This window comes from Humulus lupulus, chromosome 8, assembly GCF_963169125.1.
Source record: "Humulus lupulus chromosome 8, drHumLupu1.1, whole genome shotgun sequence".
Lineage (NCBI taxonomy): Eukaryota > Viridiplantae > Streptophyta > Magnoliopsida > Rosales > Cannabaceae > Humulus > Humulus lupulus.
This window is the reverse complement of record NC_084800.1, coordinates 30,035,070-30,062,073: the sequence shown is the minus strand read 5'-3', so window position 1 is coordinate 30,062,073 and position 27,004 is coordinate 30,035,070. Positions and strand designations below refer to the sequence as shown.

At 35.1% G+C, this 27,004-nt stretch overlaps 1 protein-coding gene across 1 annotated transcript; it reads left to right on the top strand.

Annotated features, from left to right (window-relative positions):
• Nucleotides 1–1,812: 1,812 nt before the first annotated feature.
• Nucleotides 1,813–23,189, top strand: LOC133796606 (BEACH domain-containing protein C2). Its single transcript, XM_062234187.1, has 32 exons — nucleotides 1,813–2,025; nucleotides 2,922–4,995; nucleotides 5,499–6,286; nucleotides 7,406–8,119; nucleotides 8,243–8,377; nucleotides 8,506–8,610; nucleotides 8,969–9,082; nucleotides 9,508–9,584; nucleotides 9,903–9,984; nucleotides 10,321–10,650; nucleotides 11,240–11,805; nucleotides 12,409–12,493; nucleotides 12,835–13,029; nucleotides 13,390–13,935; nucleotides 14,010–14,153; nucleotides 14,394–14,870; nucleotides 15,446–15,588; nucleotides 16,419–16,488; nucleotides 16,642–16,725; nucleotides 17,279–17,335; nucleotides 17,467–17,535; nucleotides 17,620–17,706; nucleotides 17,785–17,901; nucleotides 18,248–18,397; nucleotides 18,492–18,576; nucleotides 18,673–18,793; nucleotides 18,987–19,083; nucleotides 19,168–19,281; nucleotides 19,406–19,775; nucleotides 20,681–21,462; nucleotides 21,942–22,064; nucleotides 22,749–23,189. The coding sequence occupies exons 2-32, from the start codon at nucleotides 2,970–2,972 to the stop codon at nucleotides 22,818–22,820; spliced, it is 8,925 nt and encodes a 2,974-aa protein (XP_062090171.1). The 5' UTR covers nucleotides 1,813–2,025; nucleotides 2,922–2,969; the 3' UTR covers nucleotides 22,821–23,189.
• Nucleotides 23,190–27,004: the final 3,815 nt, after the last annotated feature.

The following is a 27,004-nucleotide window of genomic DNA, read 5'->3' as shown; positions in this document are numbered from 1 at the left end:
ACTGTAAAGACTATGTTGGATCACTGTGGGGGTTATCCTCATTGTCCATTCCTATGATGAAACAGTGATAACTGTAAGGAAAAGGTTAAGCTATGCTTTTAATGATTTCTTATGCGTCGAAATGTCGAGCAGAGTAATACGGGTTACTCTTAATTAAGAAAATCACCTATGTGAGAGAGAAGATGGGCCGCTTCTATAGGGATTGAATAAGGGCTCAATTCCTATAATATCTCTTGCAGAACCAGGGAAATGTTCAGGGCCAAAACGAACATAATCTTGAGAACCAATATATGTCAGGAAAGATTCCTGTGTGTGGTATATCATCGTTTACACGAACGGCAGAACAGTTCAAAGACATCGCGTCTACTGATCAGCCTGTAAAGTAAATATACTTACACAATGGAAGGTTCAAAGGGTAACACCCACCTATCCTATGCAGGTTTCTACCGTTGAACTCTATCACTTGAGTCTATTTCTTTTGTTGGTTTTTCTTGAGTCAGTTGTTTCATTCATGTGGGGGATTGTTGAATATTTTTGAATGAAAAAAAAAACCAATTGGTTTTTGTCCCACATCTTTTGTGAATAAAAGTATGCCTTAGGAAAAGTCTATATATAGACCTTAGCGGTCTTAGTTTATTTTTACACCAAAACATATTTACACATATATATATATATATATTTGTCTTTCATTGAAGATTAAGATATATATATTTTCAATATTGTTTTTCTCTTTCTACTCTTTAGAGTTCTTAAATCTGTTATAGTGTGATAGAGTTCGGGCATATTTGGTTCGGCGGCGAAGTAATTGAGTTACTTGTCGTTCACCGTTGTATCCTGGGAGATAGACGTCGAAACCTCGTAGAGGCGGCGAATCTGTTGTAAGGAAACGGTGTATTACAGACCTCGGCTTTTAATTTTGTTTTTTATAATTATTGTGTAAATTAATTATAATTGCTGTATATATTATAACTTATTTATATTGTATTATTTATAATTATAATATTTATGTATCTTTTAGTATATATAAATATTGTATTTATCATATTATATTTATTCGAGGATTATATAAATTATGCTTTTCTTACAAATATATATGATATTTATAACAGGGTAAAATTTGCATAAAAATATGTATTTGTTAGACTTGTCCAAAACAATAAAATGTACAAGTAAAAAAACAAAATTAATTTTACAGCTTCATTATGAATTTCAGAAGTGGAGTCATTTTTCTTCTAAGTAATATTGAGCTAATTAATTTCAGTTCAAACTTCAATAAACATGGCAATAAATTTGAGGGAGACAGACAATCACATATTAATATCTAACTTCATCAATAAAATTAAATTAATGCTAGGTAAAAGGTCAAAAAAAAAACCTAGAAAAAATAAAATAAAAACATTAAACTATACTTAGAAAAAGAGAGAAAAACGTAAAAACATTCCTGGACATATACTAAACGTTCCATATCTAACATGTTAAATTAATAATGTAACCTAACCGATTCTGTTATATTTCCTTCACTTTTAAGCTAAGACAGCCCAAAAGGCACGTACTATTATGAAAAGAAAATAAAAGGAAAAAAAATCAAAGCAAAAAAGACAAAATATTTGTCTTAGTCATTTGTTTTGAAATAATTAAATTTATATATATTTTTTTGTGAAAATATAGATTATGCTTGCTATTGTCCTAAAGAATTAGGAAAAAAAATATAATTATAATCATTCTAATAAAATAAAAAAATAAAAATTAAATAAGAGATAGAAATGTGTTAAATAAATAATAAAATATGTGGATTTTTGACTGGGTAACCAGACCCAGAGAGACGCCTTCTTCCATAACTAGCTATATTTGCCATTCTCTCTCGCGCCCAAATCGCTCTTCTCTCTCTTCCTCTTTCATCGATTCTGAGTTATTTTTCCTCCTTTCTTTATTTTCTTTCACTTTCTTGATAATTTTCTTTTCTCTCTCTTCTGCGCCCAATATCGTACGACGATCTCCAATTTATTGGATTTTCTCTTCTCCGAGGTAACAAGTTCGGACCATTTTCCTTCATTGGCATGAATTTTAATTGGTTTTTATTTTTTCAATACTAATATATATTTTTAATGATCTATGCATTTTCTTTTGACGTATATTTCTCAATTAGAGGTTCGATCAGTGTTGAGCTTCTAAGATACACATTTTATCTATGAATACATAAATATTTATTTATATGTTATTGTGGCAAGAAAATTCTGTATGGAGCTTTTCGATCTGGTGCATTGATCAGTTTATACAATGCCAGAGGAGATCGATCTTCATTTTGGTAATTCAAACGATGTTAAGAGTGGCGGTGGATTTTATTGTGGTGGATCTATGATAAACATGATTTGGGCTTTTACGTATAAAATCTTTGATAGTTGGCTTCTCGGAAGTGAAAAAACACGGCCAAGAGATCTGGGATTAATGCTTTGGATTGTTTGATAGGGGATGGTATGTGCTTTAGTTGATTAGTAATTTAAGAGTGATTACTTACCATCAAGAAACCAAGATAGGTTTGATAGGGCACTGTTTGTTTAATGGGAAATAATGCGTGGAAAAATGAAAGTTAGCTATCATTGTTCAACTTTTTCACAGTGTTAACATGTAGCAAGAGGGGTTGAATTTAGCTGCAACTGAATTTCTTATGCTTCATTAAATTAATTGATCGGTACTGTTTCTAAATGATTATTTTCCGTTGGAGTTGTTTCATATTTGGTACTGAATTTGGTTTCCCTTAAAAAGTTAAAAAGTAATTTAGCAGCCAAATAATATCCTTCTCTTTTTCCATATTTCTCAAAGTCAGCGATGCTATTTGGTTGTGCATGTGTATTAGACAAGATATGATCCTCAATAATATTCTGCGGTTATATGCTGCTCTTGCTTATTGCTTCTTTTTGTAGGTACCTCTGTTTGCATATTATTTGAATGACTTGTAAAGCGGTATTATAATGGAAGAAGAAGAAATAAAGGAGGTGGAGGAAATCTCTAGGAGGGAATTGAATAATCATGAAGTAGTTGGTGGTATACAGGGAAATGTAGGTTCTTCTTATCATCAAAATATTATCAATACTGGAGGTGATATAACTTTGATTAGTGACAATGATCCAGTCTTGCAAGGGTTGCAGTCAGTAAATTTATCCGTGGATGATGATCAGTTTGAGCAGGTTTCTTTGAAAGATCAAGAGAAAGCTGCTGTTCATGATTCAAACCGGTCATCAAATTCAGAAAATTCAAGATACTCATCTGGTGGGTTTGAAGATGTCGCACAATTTTCATCTGGAACACTTACAACAGAATCAGGTTCTTCCCCAATTGACCAAATGCTACATGATCACCCTTCTTGGAACTCTCAGCAAGAGAGACAATTTGATTCTATCAAACCATCTACCTCATCTACTAGTATTGATTCTGCTTTGTATGAGGATGCTTCATATTCTCCTGCTGGCTCACCTGCTAAACCAAAGCCAAAAGCTGCCATGCCAAATGTCTCTCCGGAGTTATTGCATCTGGTAGATTCTGCTATTATGGGGAAGCCTGAAGGTTTAGAAAAATTGAAGAAGATTGTTAATGGGGTAGAGAATTTTGGCAATGGGGAGGAAATGGAGAGCATTGCCTTAGTTGTAGTTGATTCACTCATTGCAACAATGGGTGGTGTTGAAAGTTTTGAAGAAGATGGGGAGAGCAATCCTCCTAGTGTAATGCTGAACTCTCGGGCTGCCATTGTGGCAGGTGAACTTATCCCTTGGCTTCCTTGGGAAGGTGATAGTGATAGTTTCATGTCCCCTCGAACACGGATGGTCAGGGGTTTGCTTGCAATATTACGTGCTTGCACAAGAAACAGAGCAATGTGCTCTATGGCTGGTCTATTAGGAGTGCTTTTAAGGTCAGCAGAAAACATTTTTGTACAGAATATTGGTTCCACAGAACAAATGAGATGGGATGGAACTCCTTTATGCTACTGCATTCAATACTTAGCAGGACATTCCCTTAGTGTCATCGATTTGCATAGATGGTTTCAAGTCATTACAAGAACACTTACCACTGTTTGGTCAACTCGCTTAATGATTGCTTTGGAGAAGGCTGTTAGTGGAAAGGAGTCAAAGGGACCAGCATGTACTTTTGAGTTTGATGGTGAAAGCTCTGGTTTGCTTGGTCCAGGAGAAAGCCGATGGCCGTTCACTAATGGGTATGCATTTGCAACATGGATTTACATCGAATCATTTGCAGATACGTTAAATACAGCAACGGCTGCTGCAGCAATAGCTGCTGCAGCTGCTGCCAAGTCAGGAAAATCTTCAGCTATGTCAGCTGCTGCTGCTGCCAGTGCGCTTGCAGGCGAAGGAACAGCACATATGCCACGTCTGTTCAGTTTCTTGTCTGCTGACAACCAGGGAATAGAGGCATACTTCCATGCACAGTTTTTGGTGGTTGAAAGTGGAAGCGGAAAGGGAAAGAAGGCTTCTTTACATTTTACTCATGCATTCAAGCCTCAGTGTTGGTACTTCATTGGTCTAGAGCATACTTGCAAACAAGGGCTGCTTGGGAAAGCAGAGAGTGAACTGAGATTGTATATTGATGGATCATTGTATGAATCTCGACCTTTTGAGTTTCCTCGGATCTCCAAGCCGCTTGCATTTTGTTGCATTGGAACAAACCCGCCTCCTACAATTGCTGGTTTACAACGTCGTCGTCGCCAGTGTCCTTTGTTTGCTGAGATGGGGCCTGTCTATATTTTTAAGGAACCGATTGGCCCTGAGAGGATGACACGGTTGTCGTCTAGAGGGGGGGATATGCTTCCTTCATTTGGCCAAGGAGCAGGATTGCCATGGCTTGCAACAAATGAATATGTGCAAAGAATAGCAGAGGAAAGTTCTCTTTTAGATGCAGAAATTGGAGGATGTATTCATCTTCTCTATCACCCCAGTTTACTTAGTGGGCGATTTTGTCCCGATGCTTCACCGAGTGGAGCTGCAGGTCAAATAATTTCTTTTATCATCAATTGATTTTTGGATATATTTATTTTTGCTGCAATATTATTAAACATTTCTAGCCGCACATTTGTGTACTTTAATTTCTAGTGAAGCCCTCTAAACTTTGATCTTGCATAAACAATTCACACCTCTTTTAAGAAAATGCCTTTCTTTCTCATTTTCCTTATCTTATTTCCTATGCTACCTCGCTTACCCCCTTTCCCTAATCCATTGACTTTAACTTTTAATTAGCTTATAACATTTTTACTTGTTTCTGTAGCCTGCCACCTGCCACAAAGTGATTGAATGCTTGTTAGGGAATTGGTAGAGGGATTAAATTTATTTTCTCCAATATATTAAAGAAAATTTAAATACTACTTAAAATATTTTTATATATATATTTTTTATGATTACTGGGTCAAAATTTAAGGGAGAATCTATCTTCCAGTTCACAGTTGAATTTGTGTTTGTTTTACACTGTTTATTTTTCTGTCTATGATGATTCAGGCATGCTCAGACGGCCAGCAGAGGTTCTTGGGCAGGTCCACATTGCTATACGGATGCGACCTGTGGAGGCTTTATGGGCCCTAGCATATGGTGGTCCGATGTCTTTACTTCCTCTAGCAGTGAGTGATGTGAATAAAGACAGCCTAGAACCACAACAGAATAATGCTTCTTTGTCTTTAGCGACTTCTTCTCTTGCTGCTCCAATATTCCGAATTATTTCTATGGCTACTCAACATCCCAGGAACAATGAAGAGTTATGTCGTGCCAGAGGACCTGAAGTTCTGTCAAGAATCTTAAATTATCTTCTGCAAACTTTGTCATCCCTTGATACTGGAAAACACAATGGTGTGGGAAATGAGGAACTTGTGGCAGCTGTTGTCTCCCTATGCCAGTCTCAGAAAAATAACCATGTACTTAAAGTGCAGCTTTTTAGTACACTGCTATTGGATCTAAAAATATGGAGCTTATGTAATTATGGACTACAGAAGAAGCTTCTATCATCACTTGCTGACATGGTTTTCACTGAGTCATCAGTAATGCGAGATGCAAATGCCTTCCAGCTGCTTCTAGATGGCTGCAGAAGGTGCTACTGGACAATTCGTGAAAGAGACTCGGTGAATACATTTTCTTTAAACGAGGCAACACGACCAGTGGGTGAAGTGAATGCATTGGTTGATGAACTCCTGGTGATAATTGAACTTCTAATAGGAGCGGCACCCCCTTCATTGGCTTCGGATGATGTCCGCCGTCTACTTTGGTTCATGGTTGACTGCCCACAACCCAACCAGGTAATTTTGTATGCAACATTACCTCTTTTGCCATTTAAGTCTATAGAATTAATGTTTTAGTGTCGGTAATATGTTTAGTTCATATGCATTTTATAATGTATACTCTTAAACTTTCTCTCTTCTTATACAAATACTGATCAGATGTGACATATTTTTTAACCACCTATAAAAAAATAATGTGGTCCCATTTTGAAAAACAAGAGTGATTTAAAAATATGAAACATCGGTGTGTATTTTATTTTGGTTGGAAGATCAATTTTGAACATTTGATTTTAATCTAAGAGACACAGTTGACTTCATAATTTTACAAACAATAAATACCTTATAATATTACTGGAATTGTAGTCATTAGACTAAAATTAAAGTTCATAATTGATTTCCTCAATTCTCCACTGTTAGGAAGAAGAAAAGGCATTTGTATAAATGTTTCTTTTTAGCTTGGAGAGCCTCTTGGCCCTCTTCGTGGTTTGAAGTGAATATGATTTCTTAGTTCTTGCTCACTTGTTTTCATCACAATTTTTGCTTGCGAAATGGATTTTGTGTGGGAAATTAGTATTCGTAATTATTTGATAGGGAAATTAATATGTGGATGTGTTACAGCGATAATAGACATGAGTGCATTAACTTAAATTCTCATCCTTTGTTCACTAACTTTTAGATCTTTTACATGATTATGAACGTAGTTAAGATATCTATACATAGACCTGAAATCTGTATCATCCTACACTTACTCACCCAACCACTTGAGCTACCCCAATTGGCAACCCAATGAAATAGAAATTTGGATGCATGATACTGTGTCCTACTGCATCAATTGGTTAATATTCTAAAAGTATACCTTTCTATCTTACAATCATGTGCTTGTTTTCTCAATAAAGTTTCTGTTTCTTATCAACTAAAAAAAAGAAGACTGTTAGGAAGTTAAAGTCACGGTGATATGCTTGATGGTATGAGCTGTGCTTCATGTATCCTCTATTTTTTTTGGTTAAAAATATGGTCAATTAAGAGTCAAATTTGCCGTTAATGTTATTAAATATGAACATATAAATACATTAACGACTAACATTTTAACCAACATGAGTTTATGCTGACTGCTCTATTAATAATTTCTTCTTCTAGGTTGCAAGGGTGCTGCATCTGCTCTACCGCTTGGTGGTACAGCCAAATACATCTAAATCTCATACGTTTGCAGAGGCATTTATAGCTTGTGGTGGGGTGGAAACACTTCTAGTTCTGCTGCAACGGGAAGCCAAAACTGGTGACTATAGTACTCTTGAATCCCTGACCAAGTCTGACAAAAGTTTGTTGATCGAGGGACCTGAGCAAGATGGTGAAAGTGAGGATTCTCTAAAGGTTTCAGAGGATGAAATAGAATCTGATGAAAAGGAACTGAGTTCCAGAAAGAATGTTGGTGAATCTGAAACCTCCATATGCAGTATCAGTTCTGCTGCTGTTACCCCAAATGTGGCTTTTGAGAGGACAATTTCTATTTCTGATAATCCTTTTATTAAGAAGAATCTGGGCGATATAAGTCTTTCAATCAGTGCAGAAAGTGCAAGGAATAATGTTTATAATGTTGACAAAAGTGATGGGATTGTTGTTGGAATTATTGGGCTGTTAGGGGCTTTGGTAGCATCTGGTCATTTAAGATTTGATTCACGTGCTTCCTCAGATGCCACAAGTAATTTTCTTGGAACTGGACTGCATGATGGAGGTGGTACCATGTTTGATGATAAAGTTTCTCTTCTACTTTTTGCTTTGCAAAAGGCTTTCCAAGCAGCACCAAAAAGGCTTATGACTGGCAATGTCTATTCAGCATTATTTGGGGCATCGGTATGGAAAATCCAACGCACAAATTATATATTCTTTTGATATGGTTGCTCAACTGATTATTTTTGTACTTGTTGAAAGTTGTATATGCTATATATTGACCTATTTTCCTCTACTTGATTTCAGATCAATGCTTCTTCAACAGATGATGGGCTGAACTTTTATGATTCAGGTCATCGGTTTGAACACTCCCAGCTTTTGTTGGTTCTTCTACGTTCACTTCCATTTGCATCTAGGTCTTTTCAAAGCCGGGCACTGCAGGTACCACTTTCATGTTTCTGATGCTGTAATATTTATCTAAATCTCACCTGCATTTTTTTAGCAGAAAGTGATTGTGATTGTGATTGAGAAAGTAATATCAGATGCTCCATTTTTTTATATGATTTCAGGATCTTCTGTTTCTGACATGTAGTCATCCAGAAAATAGAGTCACTCTTACAAAAATGGAGGAATGGCCAGAATGGATTCTGGAGGTTCTTATCTCCAATTATGAGGTAAAATGTCCTCCAATCCAGCTTTGAAGTTTTTTTTTTGTTTTTTTGTTTTTCAGTTGCAGGTATATTGCAGTTTTTTCCTTTTATATCTTCTGTTTGCTTAAGTTGAGGGGAGCTGTAGGGTTCAGCTCACAGGAAGAGAGTGATATAAGAACTTTTTAACTCAAAAACAAAAGTATGAAACATTGGTGGTACATGTGTATGTTCTGACATTTTTCCTGGTAATGTTCTTGGAGATCATACTGAATTGGCACAAGACCCAAAAATTTTGTAGAGCTTTTGCATCTGCCCTAGGTGCAACGTAGAAGAATACACCATATTCATATTTTCATATATTCTAATTCAATTCTTTTTACAGTTGGATGCAAGCAAAAGTTCTGATTCTGTGAGCCTTGGAGACATAGAGGACCTGATACACAACTTCCTTATTATAATGTTGGAGTATTCAATGCGCCAGAAGGATGGATGGAAGGTTGACATTTTTTTTTAACTTCATGTTTTTCAATTTTTGTTTTATTTTTCTTATTAATTATCGCATGTTAAAACAAAGCGGCCTTTTCAATCTTTTATTATGTACTTGAACTATGTAATCTACTGATGTTGATACTTGGCGTCTGCGTGCAATGGTTTTGCACAGGTCTTGGTGCTTTCATGGTTGCAAAGATAAAATATCACACTTTGGTCTCTTATCATTTATGTCAGAATACCATGGTTGTGGATTCATACTGATTCTACTAATTGGCTTAGATTTACATATAGCATATTCTAGGGCACACTGCTTCTGGTTCTCATCCTTGTTTGTTGTCAATTATTGTTATATTGATAATGTCTAGAATTGCTTTCTTTTCTTTTTCTAGTTGGGTTTATTCATACTTTTTTTTTGGTTCCTTTCATCAGGACATTGAAGCTACAATTCATTGTGCAGAGTGGCTTTCTATTGTTGGTGGATCTAGCACCGGAGACCAAAGAATTAGGTATAAACTGTAGAAAATAAGAAGATTCCTCTTACAGTCACAGATCCTTACCATCTAACTACTAGAATAGTTTGATTAATCACTTTATTTGCTTCATGCCATGCGTTGATTTTTTTTTCTTTCTTGTGTACGAGGGATCTGACTTTTTGTATTTGGGTTGTTGTAATCATTCTTTATTATGAATAATATTATACCCTGTATGAAAAGACAAGTATGTTGCTAGCCTTTCAGAGGACGTCTTGTCTTTTAGTTTTGTGCTTACTACTTTCTTAATGATGTTTTGTGTTTCTCATGAAACAATATGGCTTATCTTTGAAGACGTGAAGAATCACTGCCCATATTTAAAAGAAGGCTTTTGGGTAGCTTGTTAGACTTTGCTGCCAGAGAACTCCAGGTTCAGGTAAATTTGATCCTTTATTTTTTATTTTTTTTGGGAAGGCAAATTTGATTTCTTAACTGGTCACCTTTGAAGCTCTTTTAGTGCTTTCATTTATCTTTCTTTAAGTCAATAAGGATGAGAAGGCTGATGCCTCCATCCCCCCTCTTCCCTTCCTTTCCTTAGTAAATTGGTTTGGGGTTTGGTTGGTTCTTGTCAACTCTTCTTCTAGAAGCAGGCATCTCGTGGTTTTATAACAATTCCTTTTTCTTATGCAAGGAGGATTTTTTTTTGTTCCTTCAAGTTAGTTAACATAAAGAATTTCAATAATATCTACATCCAGCTTTTCTTTTGTGGCAGATTCAAGTTATTGCAGCAGCAGCTGCTGGAGTAGCTGCTGAGGGATTATCACCTAAAGATGCTAAGGCAGAAGCAGAGAATGCTGCTCAGCTTTCAGTGGCTTTGGTAGAGAATGCTATTGTGATACTAATGCTTGTTGAGGATCACTTACGTTTACAAAGCAAACAATCTTGTGCTTCGCATCCAACAGATGGTTCCAAATCTCCCCTTTCTCTTGTATCCCCCCTGAACAATAGATTGAATTCATCTAGTATGGCAGGCGATGGATCATTAGAAGCTGTGGGTGATTGCAGATCATTGTCTAGTGACCCTGGGGGACTACCTGTTGATGTAAGCATTTGGTTACCCTATAACACAGGAAAATCAGCATGTAAATGCATTATTGGCTTCTAGAGGATAGTTATCATAAATATGATGTTTTTCATTTTCTCATTTATCAAAATGTTTTAAAATGTGATAAATTTGTTTATCACCAATTAATTAATATTTTTCTCCCCATTCCTTCACCAAGCAAGGAAAAGTAAAAGCTATATTGATAGCTATCTTGCTGTCATGTCAGTTGGGCTTAACAAAGTAGGTTCAATTTTTCTTTAGCTGGTGATGATTGCTTGTTGAAGAATCTGTATTTGTCTTGCAGTTTGTTTGTCTTTCTTAAATAAAGCATTAATCATTGTTTTTTAATATAATACATCCTTGTGAAGGATTTGTTTCCTTTTGAAGGAAAAATAATAATTCATGGCTTCATAATTCTTTGGGGCCCAACTTCTTGATACCTGTAGTTTAATCTTGATCTTTCTTTCGATCTTGACTTCCTATATTGTTTTGACCCGGGTTCTCTAATTTTTTTCTCCATATAGTTTAATGATATTTTACACTCATATGCAATTATCAAGTTTAATTCTTTTGAGATGGTGACCAGGTTCTTACTTCTATAGCTGATGTGAATGGTCAAGTCTCTGCAACAGTGATGGAAAGTCTTACTGCTGCTGCTGCAGCTGAGCCTTATGAATCTGTTTCCTGTGCTTTTGTTTCATATGGAAGCTGTGCTTTGGATTTGGCTGAGGGTTGGAAGTATAGGAGCCGACTGTGGTATGGTGTAGGCCTTCCTTCAAAAGAAGCTCCCTTTGGCGGTGGTGGCAGTGGCTGGGAATCTTGGAAGTCTGCAATAGAAAAAGATGCAAATGGAAACTGGGTTGAACTGCCTTTGGTAAAGAAATCTGTTGCCATGCTCCAAGCTTTACTGTTGGATGAATCTGGACTTGGTGGTGGTCTTGGTATAGGTGGTGGATCAGGTACTGGAATGGGAGGCATGTCATCTCTTTACCAGTTATTGGACAGTGATCAGCCATTCTTATGCATGCTTCGAATGGTTCTTCTTTCTATGAGGGAAGAAGATAATGGTGAAGATAGTATGTTCTTGAGGAATGTTAGTATAGATGATGCAAAATCAGAAGGAAGGAAACCACGCTCAGCTTTGTTGTGGAGGTAATTAATCTGTACCTTTCATTCTCATGGGTTTCTATTGTAACAATAAAAATGTCTTGATTTCTCTGGTAGGTGAAATTTATCTTAAACAAAAAATTACCAGGACATCTTTGTCTAATTGATTTGTTATATTTCTCTCTATTCCTTGTCAAGAGTTATAGATATGGGGAAGTTGAGTGCTATAATTGTCACGTTATATCCCTGTTTGGCCTAACTTTTTTTTTTACATGATGGAATATATCATACAATCAATATATGCTAGGTGGCCATCAAAAGAAAGATGATGGAATGTATCAACAAGCTAATAAAAAGAAAAGGGGAAAAATATATTACTGTATGGTGGAACTGGGCGAACATAATATATTTACTACAGTCTTGAGATAAGAAATATAGATGAAATATTTACCTTTAAAAAATATTTGAGAATGGAAAAGTCATAATAATGTGATGACATAAGTATGTTTTTTGTGAATTCATCTGCTGAATTTTTTTTTATCAAGTTCTTATGTGATTACTGTCATCTTCAAACTCTATTTTGTTGTGTCCTGCTGTTACCTTCTTCCAATATAGTCAACCTGAGCAAATACATACTACTGTTTACAGTGTGCTTTCGCCCATTCTAAACATGCCAATTTCGGATTCTAAGAGACAGCGAGTGTTGGTAGCTTCTTGTGTTCTTTATTCTGAGGTTAGTTCTTTGTGTACTAACTTTCAAGATATTATTTGGCAATAAAAAAAATCACAAGTAGATTTTTGTCTACATGTACTAGTATAGTTTCTATTTATATATATGTATGTAAGTACTTTTTTCGTTTGTTTTTCCTTTCTCTTACTTGGACTTCATATACAAAAGCTCCCATTGGTTACCTTTCTCATCCAAAGGAAGAATATTTTCTCTCATGTAAACTTAGTGATATAACAGTTGTTTTAACACACACACACACACACACACCCTCCCCTTTTTCATACAAATATTATACTTTTGGTAGCTGTTTTTTGTTGAATGCTACTACTGTATGAATCTTGCAGGTTTATCACGCAGTAGGCAGGGACAGAAAAGATCTTCGTAAACTGTATCTTGAGGCCATTATACCTCCATTTGTTGCTGTTTTGAGGAGATGGAGGCCACTTTTGGCTGGAATTCATGAACTTGCAACTGCTGATGGATTGAATCCTCTTACTGTTGATGACCGTGCATTAGCTGCTGATTCCCTCCCCATAGAGGTTATTTTAGTTGTCTTTAAAAGTTTCTATTTTGAAATCTTTTAAACATCTGATTGAACATTTTCTATCAATCTATTAGCTCTTGTTGTTATGTTTTGAATGATGGAGAAAATTGTACTTGTCAAATTTTTTTGTGAAAGTAATGCTAATTTTTTGGCGTTGATTACAATACTCTGAACAGTTATACATTCTTCATTGTGAATATTATATTTGTTTTGTAGAATGATGTTTATGTAAGATATTGTCATTTTTGGTATGTTTCATACAGAGGTTGTCTTTTGTTTCTTACTAAAAGGAAGTTTAATAGACTTCTTTCTCACATGTCTTTGTCAAATGATTCCACTTTTCTTTATCTTTCAGGCTGCTCTGGCAATGGTCTCTCCAGCTTGGGCTGCTGCTTTTGCATCTCCACCCGCAGCAATGGCCCTGGCAATGATTGCTGCTGGTGCCTCTGGTGGGGAAAATCCAGCTCCTGTTTCAACATCTCAGCTTAAGCGTGACTCTTCATTACTTGAGCGTAAAACTGCTAGACTTCATACTTTTTCAAGTTTTCAAAAGCCTTCAGATGCTCCTAACAAATTACCAGGTCTTCCAAAGGATAAGGCTGCTGCAAAAGCTGCTGCATTAGCTGCGGCACGCGATCTAGAGCGGAATGCCAAAATCGGTTCTGGGAGAGGCCTCAGTGCTGTGGCTATGGCCACATCTGCACAACGAAGGAATGCTAGTGACATGGAAAGGGTGAAGAGATGGAATGTTGCTGAAGCAATGGGAGTTGCTTGGATGGAGTGTCTGCAACCTGTTGATACAAAATCAGTCTATGGAAAGGATTTTAATGCATTATCCTATAAGTTTATTGCTGTCCTTGTTGCAAGTTTTGCTTTAGCAAGAAACATTCAAAGATCCGAGGTTCACTTGTGTTTATTCTCTTTTATATTCACTACTTTATGTGGCACACTTTATTTATGTTCTTTGTTCTACAGGTTGATAGGCGTGCTCGAGTTGATGTTATCGCTCACCATCGTTTAGGCAATGGAGTTCGTGCATGGCGCAAGCTCATCCATTGCCTGATAGAAATGAATTGTCTTTTTGGGCCCTTCAGGGAACAATTATGCAGTCCTCCACGTGTATGTAACAAGACTCGCTATTTAAACTGATCTGCCGAAATTGTTCCATGTTTATTCTGATTTCTATTGTTTTATACTTTTATTACACTCATTGGTTTCTTATCACACAATCTTAGTTTGCAATCTTAAAACTGTTATTGCTGAGCATGACTGCATATTGTAATGGCATTTGAGCCTTGCTGTATCATTTTGAGATTTTTACTATTGATATTCACTTATAATTATTTTAACATTCCACAGGTTTTCTGGAAGCTTGATTTTATGGAAAGTTCATCTAGGATGAGGTGTTGCTTAAGGAAAAATTATGTAGGCTCGGATCATTTTGGTGCAGCTGCCAATTACGAGGATCATATTAACAAGAAAGAAGAAAAAGAAAATGTTATAAATTCATCAAGTGCTCCTATTCTGGCAGCAGAAGCAATTTCAATGGATGTGGTAAATGAAGATGATGAACATCTGGAAATTCATAATTTGGATGGCAGGTCCTATGGTATTGATGAAAGTGGGGAGAATCAATCACGGCTATCTGTGACTGCTGAGCAAACCCTACAAGTTCCAGTTGAATCTGGTGATATTCGACTTGCTAATGACCATGACTTGGTTGAAAGTTCAGCAGTCCCCCCTGGGTTTGTTCCAAGTGAACTTGATGAAAGAATTGTTCTTGAGCTTCCTTCATCAATGGTTCGGCCACTAAGAGTTATTCGTGGAACCTTTCAGGTAACTCTATTAAGCATGTGCATGATATCCTTTTGCAAAATATCTATTTCTTTTAGTACTAATTTAATACCTATTGCTTTTGGGGATTTTTTGCGAAGAAGTGACTTACCTAGCAATGTACTAGAGTGTACTGCCTCCCAAAGATTGCAGGGTTTAAGCTCATGAATTTTGGTTTGGTGATCATACTGTAGAAAGGAATTAGAGAATTTGATAAGAGTTGTATGAGGTAGAGGTCCTATGGGATATCGTTTAACTCTGGGTTTTATTGCTGGCTGTTAGGTTCAAGGAGTTTAAAGATATTCTTTTCTGTCTTTGAATTGGAATATTTATTTATGGTGTTTGTTCAACATTCTGTTTCTTGGATGGGGACTCTGCGCTCTTTCATTTTTTTTTACCATGTACTCTTTCACATAAAAATACACTTTTCTTCTTATAATTTATTAAGAGAAAAAATCGAAATAAGATATGATATTTCTGTTGTTCTGAGCTGGCAACTTCTCTAAAAAAAGTTGATTGTATCTGTGTCTTCTATACTATCAGCTTACAAAGTTTATGGAATTGACAACTTCTTTCAGGTAACAACTAGAAGAATTAATTTTTTAGTTGATAACAGTGAGAACAATTCTGCTGTGGATGGAATAGATTGCATGGAACTGAAAGATGAAGAAAAGGATCGGAGCTGGTTGATGTCTTCCCTTCATCAAATTTATAGCAGAAGGTGAATTAACTGTAGATTATATTACTGTTACTACTTTGCTCTTGTAGATTTTTTACTTTTGACAATACACTAATTTGAGAATTAGCTTTCTGATTTGCAAATTATACACTTCAGTCTGTTGTTGTGGTTCCTTGGAAGTGTCTTGCTACATTAGTGAATAATCAGCTCTTTTTCTCCTTGAAGGAAAGACAGAATTCACATTATTTTACTAAAGTTGTATCTTCCAAAACTAGGTTTGGTTATTTCTTATGGCTCAATTTACTTTGGTTAGCTGTCTGATTTTTGGTTCATTGGTTGGACTTATCCACCCAACAAGAAAAAAATAACCTTTTTTTTTCTTCTCCTCTCTTTTGCTTGGTTTTAATTGCCTTTGATTTTTGACCTCATTAATCTTTTGGTAAAACCATCCAGTATTTTAATGATTGATGTGTGAAATGATTTCGTGTTGAAGGTGTTCTAGTATAATGTTGCCTATGCTTTATAATGTAAGAGAAAATCTACATAACACTGTTCAAGAGTGTCTTAGTTACTTGAAGATAGACTATAAATCTGTATAGACAAATACCAGAATATAGTTGATGTAGGGATATTCATTGTTGTGCAGGCTAATCATTTCTGGACCTAATTTTTGTCATCTGCATATTGGTATCTTTCATTCCGAATAGAATGAATTGGCCCCTCGTTGTGCTTGTACTGATGATTTCTGTTTGCTATTGCTATCTGCCTGATTATGTACAATACAAATGAAGTCACTGCTATGCGTCTCATATTTGTATCTTTCTGCTTTCCGTTTTGTCTCTAATTGAATTCAAACATTGTTTCTGTTGCAGATATCTCTTGAGAAGAAGTGCTTTGGAACTTTTTATGGTTGACCGTTCAAACTTCTTCTTTGATTTTGCGGTACTATTTGCCTTATGTTCATTCAGATATATTTTTATGGAATATTTCACATTAGTTGTAGAGACATTTTAATAATTTGCGATCCTTAAAGTCACCTTCTGATGTATCTGCTGTCATTCCTGGCCTTCTCCCCACCCTATATTTTTGTCTCAGAGTACGGAAGGGCGAAGAAATGCATATCGAGCTATTGTACAAGCTCGTCCTCCTCATCTAAACAATATTTATCTGGCAACTCAGGTTCGACCATAATCTTGTCATTATAATTGCATCCACTAGTGGTTATGGGAACTGTATTTATCTGGAGTTCTTTCTTGTAACCGATCTTTTGGTATTTAAATCGTAGTATTTAAATACCCAAACTTTTAAAAAATCACATAGCTAAAATACTTTTAAAATAGAAAAAAATGATTAAACAAAATTATTTTGAACTATTTAGGTATTTAAATGCTACATTTTAAAATTTTTGGGTATTTTTCCGTAAAATAAAAGGTTTGGGTATTTAAATGCTATATTCGAGCAACTTTGGGTATTTTTTCCATAAAAGAAAAAATTTGGGTACAAAAGTGCAATATTTTAGAAACATTGGGTATTTTAGCTGCTATTTACTCTTAAATGTATAAAACGAGTACTAAGCAATTAACCTCTTATTTTATATCAGTTATTGATTCAGCACATACATATGCATATATTGGGTTGACATTTTTATGCTTGGTGCGTGTAAATGACTAACTTTTATGCTTCCGTCTTTTTTGATAAAATGTTTGAACTCATCTTTTAATCTTTTTTGTAGAGACCTGAACAACTTTTAGAAAGAACTCAACTTATGGAGCGCTGGGCTAGGTGGGAGGTATGAATTTAGAATGAGATTAGATGATATTTAGCACTTGAGTTTTCGATTTGAAAACTTATAAATAGTTTTTTTCCCCTTTCAATATTCATTCGATAAGGGAAAATAACTAGTGGAATACACTGGTGCAGATCAGCAATTTTGAGTACTTAATGCAGCTCAATACATTAGCTGGGCGTAGTTATAATGACATTACGCAGGTGAATTTCCTTGGATATACTTTCATTTTATATTAGATAAGTTCTTCGAGTCTATCCCTTAGTCCCTTATTTTTTTTTTGGCAGTATCCTGTTTTCCCCTGGATTCTTTCTGACTACACTTCAAAGAGTTTGGATCTTGCTGACCCTTCCTCATACAGAGATCTTTCCAAGGTTGTATGATTTTGCACTTCTTTTAATGCATTCATGAATTTTATAGTTTCTGTGATTAAACCTCATATTTTCGTGCAGCCTGTTGGTGCACTAAATCCTGATCGACTGAAAAAATTTCAAGAGAGATATTCCAGCTTTGAGGATCCAGTTATCCCCAAATTCCATTATGGTTCACATTATTCAAGTGCTGGAACAGTAGGTTTTCTTTTCCTTCTTAAAGTTGGTTGCTTTATCAAGTACGGTATATTTGATGCAAGCTGTCAGATTTATACCTTGTGTTCATGAAGATTGCTGGTTCCTTGTAGAAGGCTTAATATGAGTTCTCCCTCAATATATTGTTAAAAATATAAATGCTGTGCTGTGCTCACATTCTTTTGTATGGTCATTAGTACCTTTATATTTCATCTCATGTTATGCTTGTTTTGATTCTCACTAGGTACATTACTAATGGTAGCATCACTAATGCCTCTCTTTTATCCTATTAAGAGAGTTCCTGTCAGTTCTTTTATTTCAGGATTTTACAATTTTAATTTTCTTACAGGTGTTGTATTATCTTTTTAGAGTGGAACCATTTACGACTCTTTCAATTCAACTGCAAGGTGGAAAGTTTGATCATGCAGATCGGATGTTTTCAGATATTGTTGCAACTTGGAATGGAGTTATTGAAGATATGAGTGATGTGAAGGAATTGGTATGGTGTTCATTTTGATCATTTTAGTACGATTGCTTGCGCAGAGGTTTTAATGTGTCTGAAATGGATGTAGTGCATTTTGTTTTGTGTATAGGTTCCAGAATTATTTTACCTGCCTGAGATCTTAACCAATGAGAATTCAATAGATTTTGGTACGACACAATTAGGTGGAAAGCTTGGTATGTTAACTAAATCTTGTTGGTGGAAATGATGAATTGTTCAAGGCAAATATAAACTGAAAGCTGAATGCTGTATGTTTTGATGTCCATTACCAGATTCTGTTAAATTGCCTCCCTGGGCTGAAAATCCTATTGATTTCATTCACAAGCATCGAATGGCTCTTGAGAGTGAACATGTCTCTGCACATCTTCATGAGTGGATTGATCTCATATTTGGGTATGCTTCTTAGTTCTTACTTTGTAGAATAGAAAATTGATATTTTTATATATACAATGTCACTGTTATTTTTTTTCTTTCTCTTTCTCTTTCTGTTTTCTAATTTTTATTTTTATACCTTGGTGAGTGATGCAGATATAAAATCTTTTTTGTTTCTAACTTGTGTTGGGCATTCGCTCTTTGGATTATTCAGGTATAAGCAACGAGGGAAAGAAGCTATATCAGCTAATAATGTTTTTTTCTACGTCACATATGAAGGGACTGTTGATATTGATAAGATCTCAGATCCAGTAAGTCCAATTCCCTTTCCGGTACTTCTGATAATATTGATTGTTGTTTTATTCAATTTTTCACAATTTATTTTTACATAAAAGGTACAACAACGTGCCACACAAGATCAGATTGCTTACTTTGGACAAACCCCATCCCAACTTCTTACTGTTCCTCATAGGAAGAGGATGCCATTAGCAGATGTTCTTCATTTGCAGGTAGATCGGCTTTGTTTTTGTTGAAACCTCTATTTCGATTTGGTTTGCATTGTATCTGGGACTCTGGTTTAGGATATGCACTGAATGTTTGTTGGGAACTTGGGATGACTTGTTTTCCTTATAGACCATATTTCGGAACCCCAAAGAGGTCAAACCATATGCTGTTCCTGCACCTGAACGCTGCAATCTACCAGCTGCTGCCATTCATGCTTCCTCAGATACTGTTGTAGTTGTGGATATAAATGCACCAGCAGCTCATGTTGCACAGCACAAGTGGCAACCAAACACACCTGATGGCCAGGGTACACCATTTCTCTTTCAACATGGAAGGGCTACAGTGAGTTCCAGTGGTGGAACATTTATGCGAATGTTCAAAGGGCCAGTTGGATCTGGTTCTGATGACTGGAATTTCCCTCAAGCACTGGCATTTGCTACTTCTGGAATTAGAAGCTCTGCTATAGTTTCCATTACTTGCGCTAAAGAAATTATCACTGGTAAGTACCAATATTTTTAAATCTCGATCTTTACCTCCTTAATTTTACTTTTCATTAATTGATTATGTGAATCTATCTTCCTGGCATGAAAAAAGTGATGGCCGTATCAAAAGGGAGGTAAACTGGAATACATTTTAGAGCTCTTATCTTAAGTATAAGATTCTTATGCATATAACCCTCGAAAAGTACTTTCCCTTCAAACCATAGATACAATGTAAGTTCAGAAATCTAAAATTTAGTGTGATCCTATCTCATGTTGGTTGTGGGTACTTGCATACGTAGAAGAATTCATATTCCAACATTCTTTGCAGCATGGATCCTTAAATGAAATCCTTCTTTCATTATTAGCAACATTTAGCTACCACAGGTTTTTTAAATGGCTTTTCTATTGTAGTGTGATGTCTTTATTAATATATATCTACCTGGAAAGTATATAAATTCTAAACAAATTCCGAGGTTTTGTTATAAAAAAAAATCCTAATATACTATTATAATGAATGTAACACACAAGTAGTTTTGTTTCAAAAGATATATAAATAAAAATTACACAATAAAATGATATAGAACCTTAACTCACACTAGGTAACACAAGTACAAGAAAAAAGAGCAAAGCAAAAAAAAAAAAAGGGTCAGTTGATTAATAACACGCCTAACTTTCATTAGTTGAACTTGAAGATGAACCTTGAATTAGTACGAAAATTATCTGGTAATAATATTAATTGAGTTTTACAAGTTCTTCCAGCTTTTAATTTTTCTTACATATTCATTGTGTGTTTCTGTATTATTGTAAAACTCCTATATAACTGTCCATCTAGTTAATTTGTTTTGTTTGTTTAAGATTAAGTTTGATGTATGAGAAGATGATCATGATGACAGAACTAACAGTCTTTCTGGTTTTTAACTAGGTGGACATGTGGATAACAGTATCAAGCTAGTATCTTCAGATGGAGCAAAAACATTAGAGACAGCACATGGACATTGTTCTCCAGTTACTTGCCTTGGTCTATCACCTGACAGCAGCTACCTTGTTTCAGGAAGCCGGGATACTACTGTGTTACTTTGGAGAATACGCAGGGCATTTGCTTCTGGCTCAAGTAGCATATCAGAACCTCTGACTGGGACTGGTACAGCAAATTCAACCAGCAGTAGTAATTTATCAAACCTGTTGGCAGACAAAAACAGGAGACGTCATATTGAAGGTCCCATACATGTCCTCCGAGGCCACCAAAGCGAAATTCTCTGTTGTTGTGTTAGCTCAGATCTAGGAATTGTTGTTTCATGCTCCCATTCATCAGATGTTTTGATGCATTCTATAAGAAAAGGTCGATTGATACGAAGGTTGCCAGGTGTCAGGGCCAATGCTGTCTGCCTTTCATCCGAGGGAGTAATAATGACTTGGAACAAATCACAACATAGCCTAAGTACTTTTAGTCTTAATGGGGCTCTGATTGCTAGTGTTCAACTACCCTTCTCTGCTGGTATCAGTTGTATGGAAATTTCTAGTGATGGACAAAGTGCTTTACTTGGCATTAACACACGTATGGAAAATGATGGACCCTCCAACAATAGCTGGGACTCAAAATTGAAGAAGCATGGATTAGATAATATGAATCAGGATTGTGATGAAGGCAATAGATTGGATGTTCCATCACCTTCAATCTGCTTCTTGGATCTGCATACTTTGAAGGTAATGATAGAATCCTGTTGCGAGGTGAACATTGCTCATAAGCCAAACCAATAACCTAAAAAAACATAGTTCAAAGGCCAACTTGACATATGAAATTTAAAGGACCAAAACTAAAGATAAAAACACAGTTCAGGGTTCAAAATGATACATTACAAATTCCTAGGCTAAACTATGACTTCAGGCCATAAGTGAAATACCTTCTTTCTTTTTTTAACAAAGTCTCATGTATGATTTTGATGGAGAGAAAGAAGTGAGGGATCTTCTTTTTGTCTTTGACTTTTCCACTCTGGTTGTCTTTTCATTACATGCCTGCCTCAGCCTCAGGCCTAAACTCATTATGTTCATTTGCATACTCTTCCTGGCATGGATATTATTTTTCTTAGCATGTTCATCAAACATTTATTGCTCGTCATATTTATGGTAGTTTCCTTTGCAGATTTATTCCTTGTTAACAAGTTACTAATTTTCATTTCTTGCAGATTTTTCATATCCTAAACTTGGGAGAGGGACAGGATATTACTGCTCTTGCCTTAAACAAGGATAATACGAATCTTTTGGTGTCTACTGCTGATAAGCAATTGATAATCTTCACCGACCCTTCAGTATGTGTCCAATATGTTAATTTTCATTGTTCTAGTATTAGAGTCTTGGTACAAATGAGGGATCATTGTTGAGGCTATTAAAAGGCTGGTTGGGGGAAAGGAAATGAATCCATTTTCATTCATTTCCCTTATTTGGTTTGAAACTAAAATAGTGGGATGTCATGTCATTCCAATGGAATGACTTTTCCATTATTTTGGTGGAAGGGCTAGTCCTTTCAAAAGTGGAAAGAGAGGCCATTCTAATGCATATTTTTGTTTTTACTTATTTTAAATCTTATTTCATTCCATTCTCATTCTCATTCCTATTTCTATTCTCATTCTTCTGTTTCCATTACTCCTAACCAAGTTTTTCCCTGATTCTATAAGATATTACATTTTCAAAATCATTCCTTATCATTGTTACAAAAATCCTATTTCTGTCGGATGCTGTTTAATCCGATTAATAGCATCCTAGTGTAAACTTAATAGTGAAAAGTGATGATGGTAATTGCTGTTTCTCTTATAAAATACGGACACAAAATTGCAAGTTAGCTTTGTTAATCACTAGTGCTCAAACATTTACCTGTCCATTTAATCAAAAGTAAAGTTAACAGTGAACAGCAATGATTTAATTTAGTTATTTACCATTACTATTTTACATTACAATGGCATGATTGTGAATCTTCCTACTGTTGTTGATTGCAGTTGAGCTTGAAAGTGGTGGATCAAATGCTGAAGCTTGGTTGGGAAGGTGATGGACTCAGCCTCATCAGATGATGATCATAGTCTTTTAGGCCATACTGGAGAGCTATACCGAAGTATAATAACTCACTAGAATACTACAAGGTCTTATACTGCGAGGGCATGAAAAATGTCCTCACTCTGTAAATCAATCAAACCATTCGGTTCGGTTCATCGATGTAACATATGTATTAAATGATTGGAACAACCCAAATATCTCAAGAGTTCTAGGTTTTAGATATACAGCGGGGTTGCTCTTTTTGTTCTGTTTTTTTTTCTTTATTCAATTGATTGAGTTGTATGTGTCTCCTTTGAGAAATTATGAGGAGGCTTGAGCTGTTCATTTTTCACCCATTAATTTTTGATAAAGTAGTGAATGAAAATAGAGAATGTTTTTTTTTTCTATGCTGCAAGATTTGTTCAGCTATATAGAGAAACTTATTTTTCCCTATAAAAAAAATGTTATATTTATGTTATTAATTTGTGGTGAAATTTATTTGATACGATTTTTGAATGTACATATATATTTTATTTCCCTAAACTGGAAGAAGGAAATATTCTTGATTATAGACTTTTGTTTACCCAAAAAATTCAGTATAATTAAAATAAAATAAGTTCTCGTAATAGGAAAACAAAGCATGTGGCTCTAACGCCAATACAAGCAATCGAACCACACCAACACATGATATATTTCTATTACATAAAAGAAAAATTGTTTTTATTACTAGTTACTTTTAGTATTTTTGGTACATTATTAACTTACAACTTCATTTTTTTACATGATGATATATAATGTACTTACAAGATACTTTTCACAATTTTTTAAGAAATTTTGGATAATATAAGATGTCGAAATCAAGATTTAGACATATTGCACTCATGGTTGTTTTGATATTTATATGCACGTGCAATTGATTGTTTAAATCTAGATTTTAGCGTTCTAAATTATTTAGAATTTCCTAAAAATATGTAGGAGACCCTATGTAACTACATTATACAACACCATAGAAAAAAAGAGTTGCAATTTATCTATTACTGAAAATATAAAAAATACTTATAATAGGTAGTTATTAAAATCAATCACCATACATAGATATATATATATATATATATTTATATTTAATATCGATCTTGCAAGTATGTATAAACACACATAATAATAGATATGAATAGTGATTATGTATTAGTTAGTTGAGCAATTAATGCATGCATTTCAAATTCGTTATGTTAGTAACCCAAATTCTAAGGAAAAATTACATAAAATACTAATTTTTGGTAAAAAATTAGGTTTTTACGGTAAAACATTTTTTTCTTCAATTTTACGGTTTTAAGGAAATTTTTATATTTTTACAGTTTTGTCTTTTTTCTTTGTTTGTGTTGTTTTCACGTTTTTTTTTTTTTTTGTGTTTTCACGTTTTTTTTTTTTTTTGTGTTTTCACGTTGTTTTTAGGTTTTTTTTGTTGATGTTTAGTTGGTCCAGTGAATTGTTTTCAAGTTGTTTTTCCTAAAAATCGTATTTTTGTAATGATGAAACTTTGAACATCGTATTTTTGAAAACTTGAGTGCGTATTTTTTAAAAAAGAAATAGGAACTGTAAAAAGTGAAAAAAAAAAACAAAAAAAAATGTGTATTTAAGATAAAATCTCAAATTCTAAAGGCCCAGCCCAAGAAGCTTTATCATTTTAGGTTTCCCTTTTATGTATTCTCTCAGAGTTACATGGATACTCTCTAAGTTACATGAGTACTTTCTGAGTTGTATTGGTGAAATACTTTTGTATTATTTTTGACATAGTGAAATTCTCTCATCTGCCCGTGGTTTTTTCCCTTCGGGTTTTCCACGTAAATCTGTGTGTGATCTATAATGTTTTGTTCATTATCTATTATTATATTTTCAACAAGTGGTATCAGTGCACAAGTTTGATTTAGGCAAAGGTGTCTGTGAAATATAATATTCCGCTTTTGGATCGCAATACTAGATTTATGCTTTGGCAGGTTAGGATGCGAGCTGTTGTTGCTCAAATGGATTTGGATGATGTATTACTAGGGATTGACAAAATGCTCTCATCATTAACTAAAGAAGAAAATGAGCATAAGGATCAAAAATCCCTATCGCGTATTCATCTTCATCTATCTAATTAGATCTTACATAATGTTCTGAAGGAGAAAAGTGATGCGACATTGTGGTTGAAATTGGAGCAGATGTGTATGACGAAAAACTTGACCATAAAGTTGCATTTGAAGCAGCATTTGTATTCTCATCGTTTCTCAGAAGGTACGTCTCTTGTAAATCATTTAACTGTGTTTAAGGAGATTGTATCTGACTTGGAGTCTATGGAGGATTTATGTTTGATTTTGCTGTGTTCACTGCCATCTTCATATTTAACCTTTAGAGATACAATTCTGTATAGTTGTGATTCTCTCACTCTGGATGAGGTTTAGGATGCTTTATTTTCAAAGGACAAGATGAAGCATAATGTGAATGATTATGATGATAAAGCAGAAGGCCTTCCTGTTCGTGGACGGACTTAAGGAAGAAATTTTGGTAGTGATACTAGAGGGAGATCAAAGTCTAGTAAAGGAGATTTTTTTTTTGCAACTACTGCAAGAAAAATGGCCGTATCAAAATTGACTGATATAAGCTGCAGAATAAGAACAAGAAAGTAGCTGCGCAGAAGGAAAATAGACCTGAAAGTTCCGGCCAAGCTGGTGTTGTAGAAGATAATCATAATTATAGTGATGGAGAGTTGCTTGTTATTTCTGATAGGGATCCTAGTGAGGATTGAATTCATGATTCTAGTTGCACGTTTCATACGTGTCCTAATAAGGATTTCTTTTCAACATATGAAGTTGTGTCTAAAGGTTCTATGCTAATGGATAATAATGCATCCTGCAAAATTGTTAGTATTGGTTTAGTCAGAATTAAGAAGTTTGATGGAGTTGTCAAAACTCTTGGTGATGTGAGGCATGTTCCTGATCTAAAAAGAAATCTTATTTATTTGCGTACTCTTGATGCAAAAAGGTACAAGTACATTGGTGAAGGTGGAAATTTGAAAGTTACCAAATGTGTCCTTGTTGTGATGAAATGACATAAGAAGACATTTGTTTTGTGTGTATTGCAAGATTCTACTGTTATAGGTGATGCATCTGTTACTACTTCTTTGTCAGACACTGATGTTACTAGACTTTGGCATCTGCGTCTTGAGCATATGAGTGAGATTGGCATGGCAGAGTTGAGTAAAAGAGGACTACTAAATGGTCAGAGTATTAGCCCTTTGCAATTCTGTGAGCACTGTGTTTTTGGGAAGCAGAAGAGAGTCAGATTCTCTAAGGGTGTTCACAACACTAAAAGAATTCTTGATTATGTTCACTCTCATTTATGGGGCCAGTCTATAGTACTTTCGAGTGGAGGCGCGAGTTATAAGATGACTATTATTGATGATTTCTTTTGAAAAGTTTGGGTGTTTTTTTTCTGAAGCATAAAAGTGATGCATTAGCTACTTTCAAGTAGTGGAAGACCATGATTAAGAAGCAGAATGGAAGGCAAGTAAAATGTATTCACACTGATAATGGTTTGGAGTTTTAGACTGGTGAGTTTATTAATTTTTGCAAGTCTAATGGTATTCAGAGACATCTTACAGTCCCTCGTACACCGCAACAAAATGGTGTCGCAGAGCAAATTAGTAGAACTTAGATGGAGAATGCATGATGCATGCTCTCCAATGCCTATCTACCAAAGTCTTTTTGGGGTGAAGCCACTTCTACAACCTGTTTTTTGGGTAAGTACTCCTTTAGTAGCTCATTTCAGACTTTCATCTGCTCTATCACCTCAATCAGATGAAGATGTTGATTATATGTATAGAGTTCCATATTCTAGTGTAGTGGGATCTTTGATGTATGCTATGGTTTGTTCACACCCAAATTTATCATATGCAACCAGTGTTGTCAGTAGATACATGGCCGATCCTAGTAAGGAACATTGGAAAGCAGTTCAATGGATTATGAGATACTTGCGTGAGTCTATTGATGTTTGTTTACATTTTGGAAGTACAAGAGATAGAGTTTTGAGATATGTTGATTCTGATTATGCTGGAGACCTTGATAAAAGAAAATCTCTTACATGTTATGTTTTCACTATTGGTGGTTGTGTTATTAGTTGGAAAGCTACTCTTCAGCCTATAATAGCTTTGTCCACTACTGAAGTAGAGTATATGACAATTACA

Excerpts from the sequence above, each read along its gene's own strand:
- LOC133796606 (XM_062234187.1), top strand. The coding sequence starts at position 2,970 with ATGGAAGAAGAAGAAATAAAGGAGGTGGAGGAAATCTCTAGGAGGGAA. Across the intron at positions 13,030-13,389 it reads CTGATTCCCTCCCCATAGAG|GCTGCTCTGGCAATGGTCTC; the intron begins GTTATTTTAGTT and ends TTTATCTTTCAG. Across the intron at positions 16,489-16,641 it reads ACTTCTTCTTTGATTTTGCG|AGTACGGAAGGGCGAAGAAA; the intron begins GTACTATTTGCC and ends TTTTTGTCTCAG.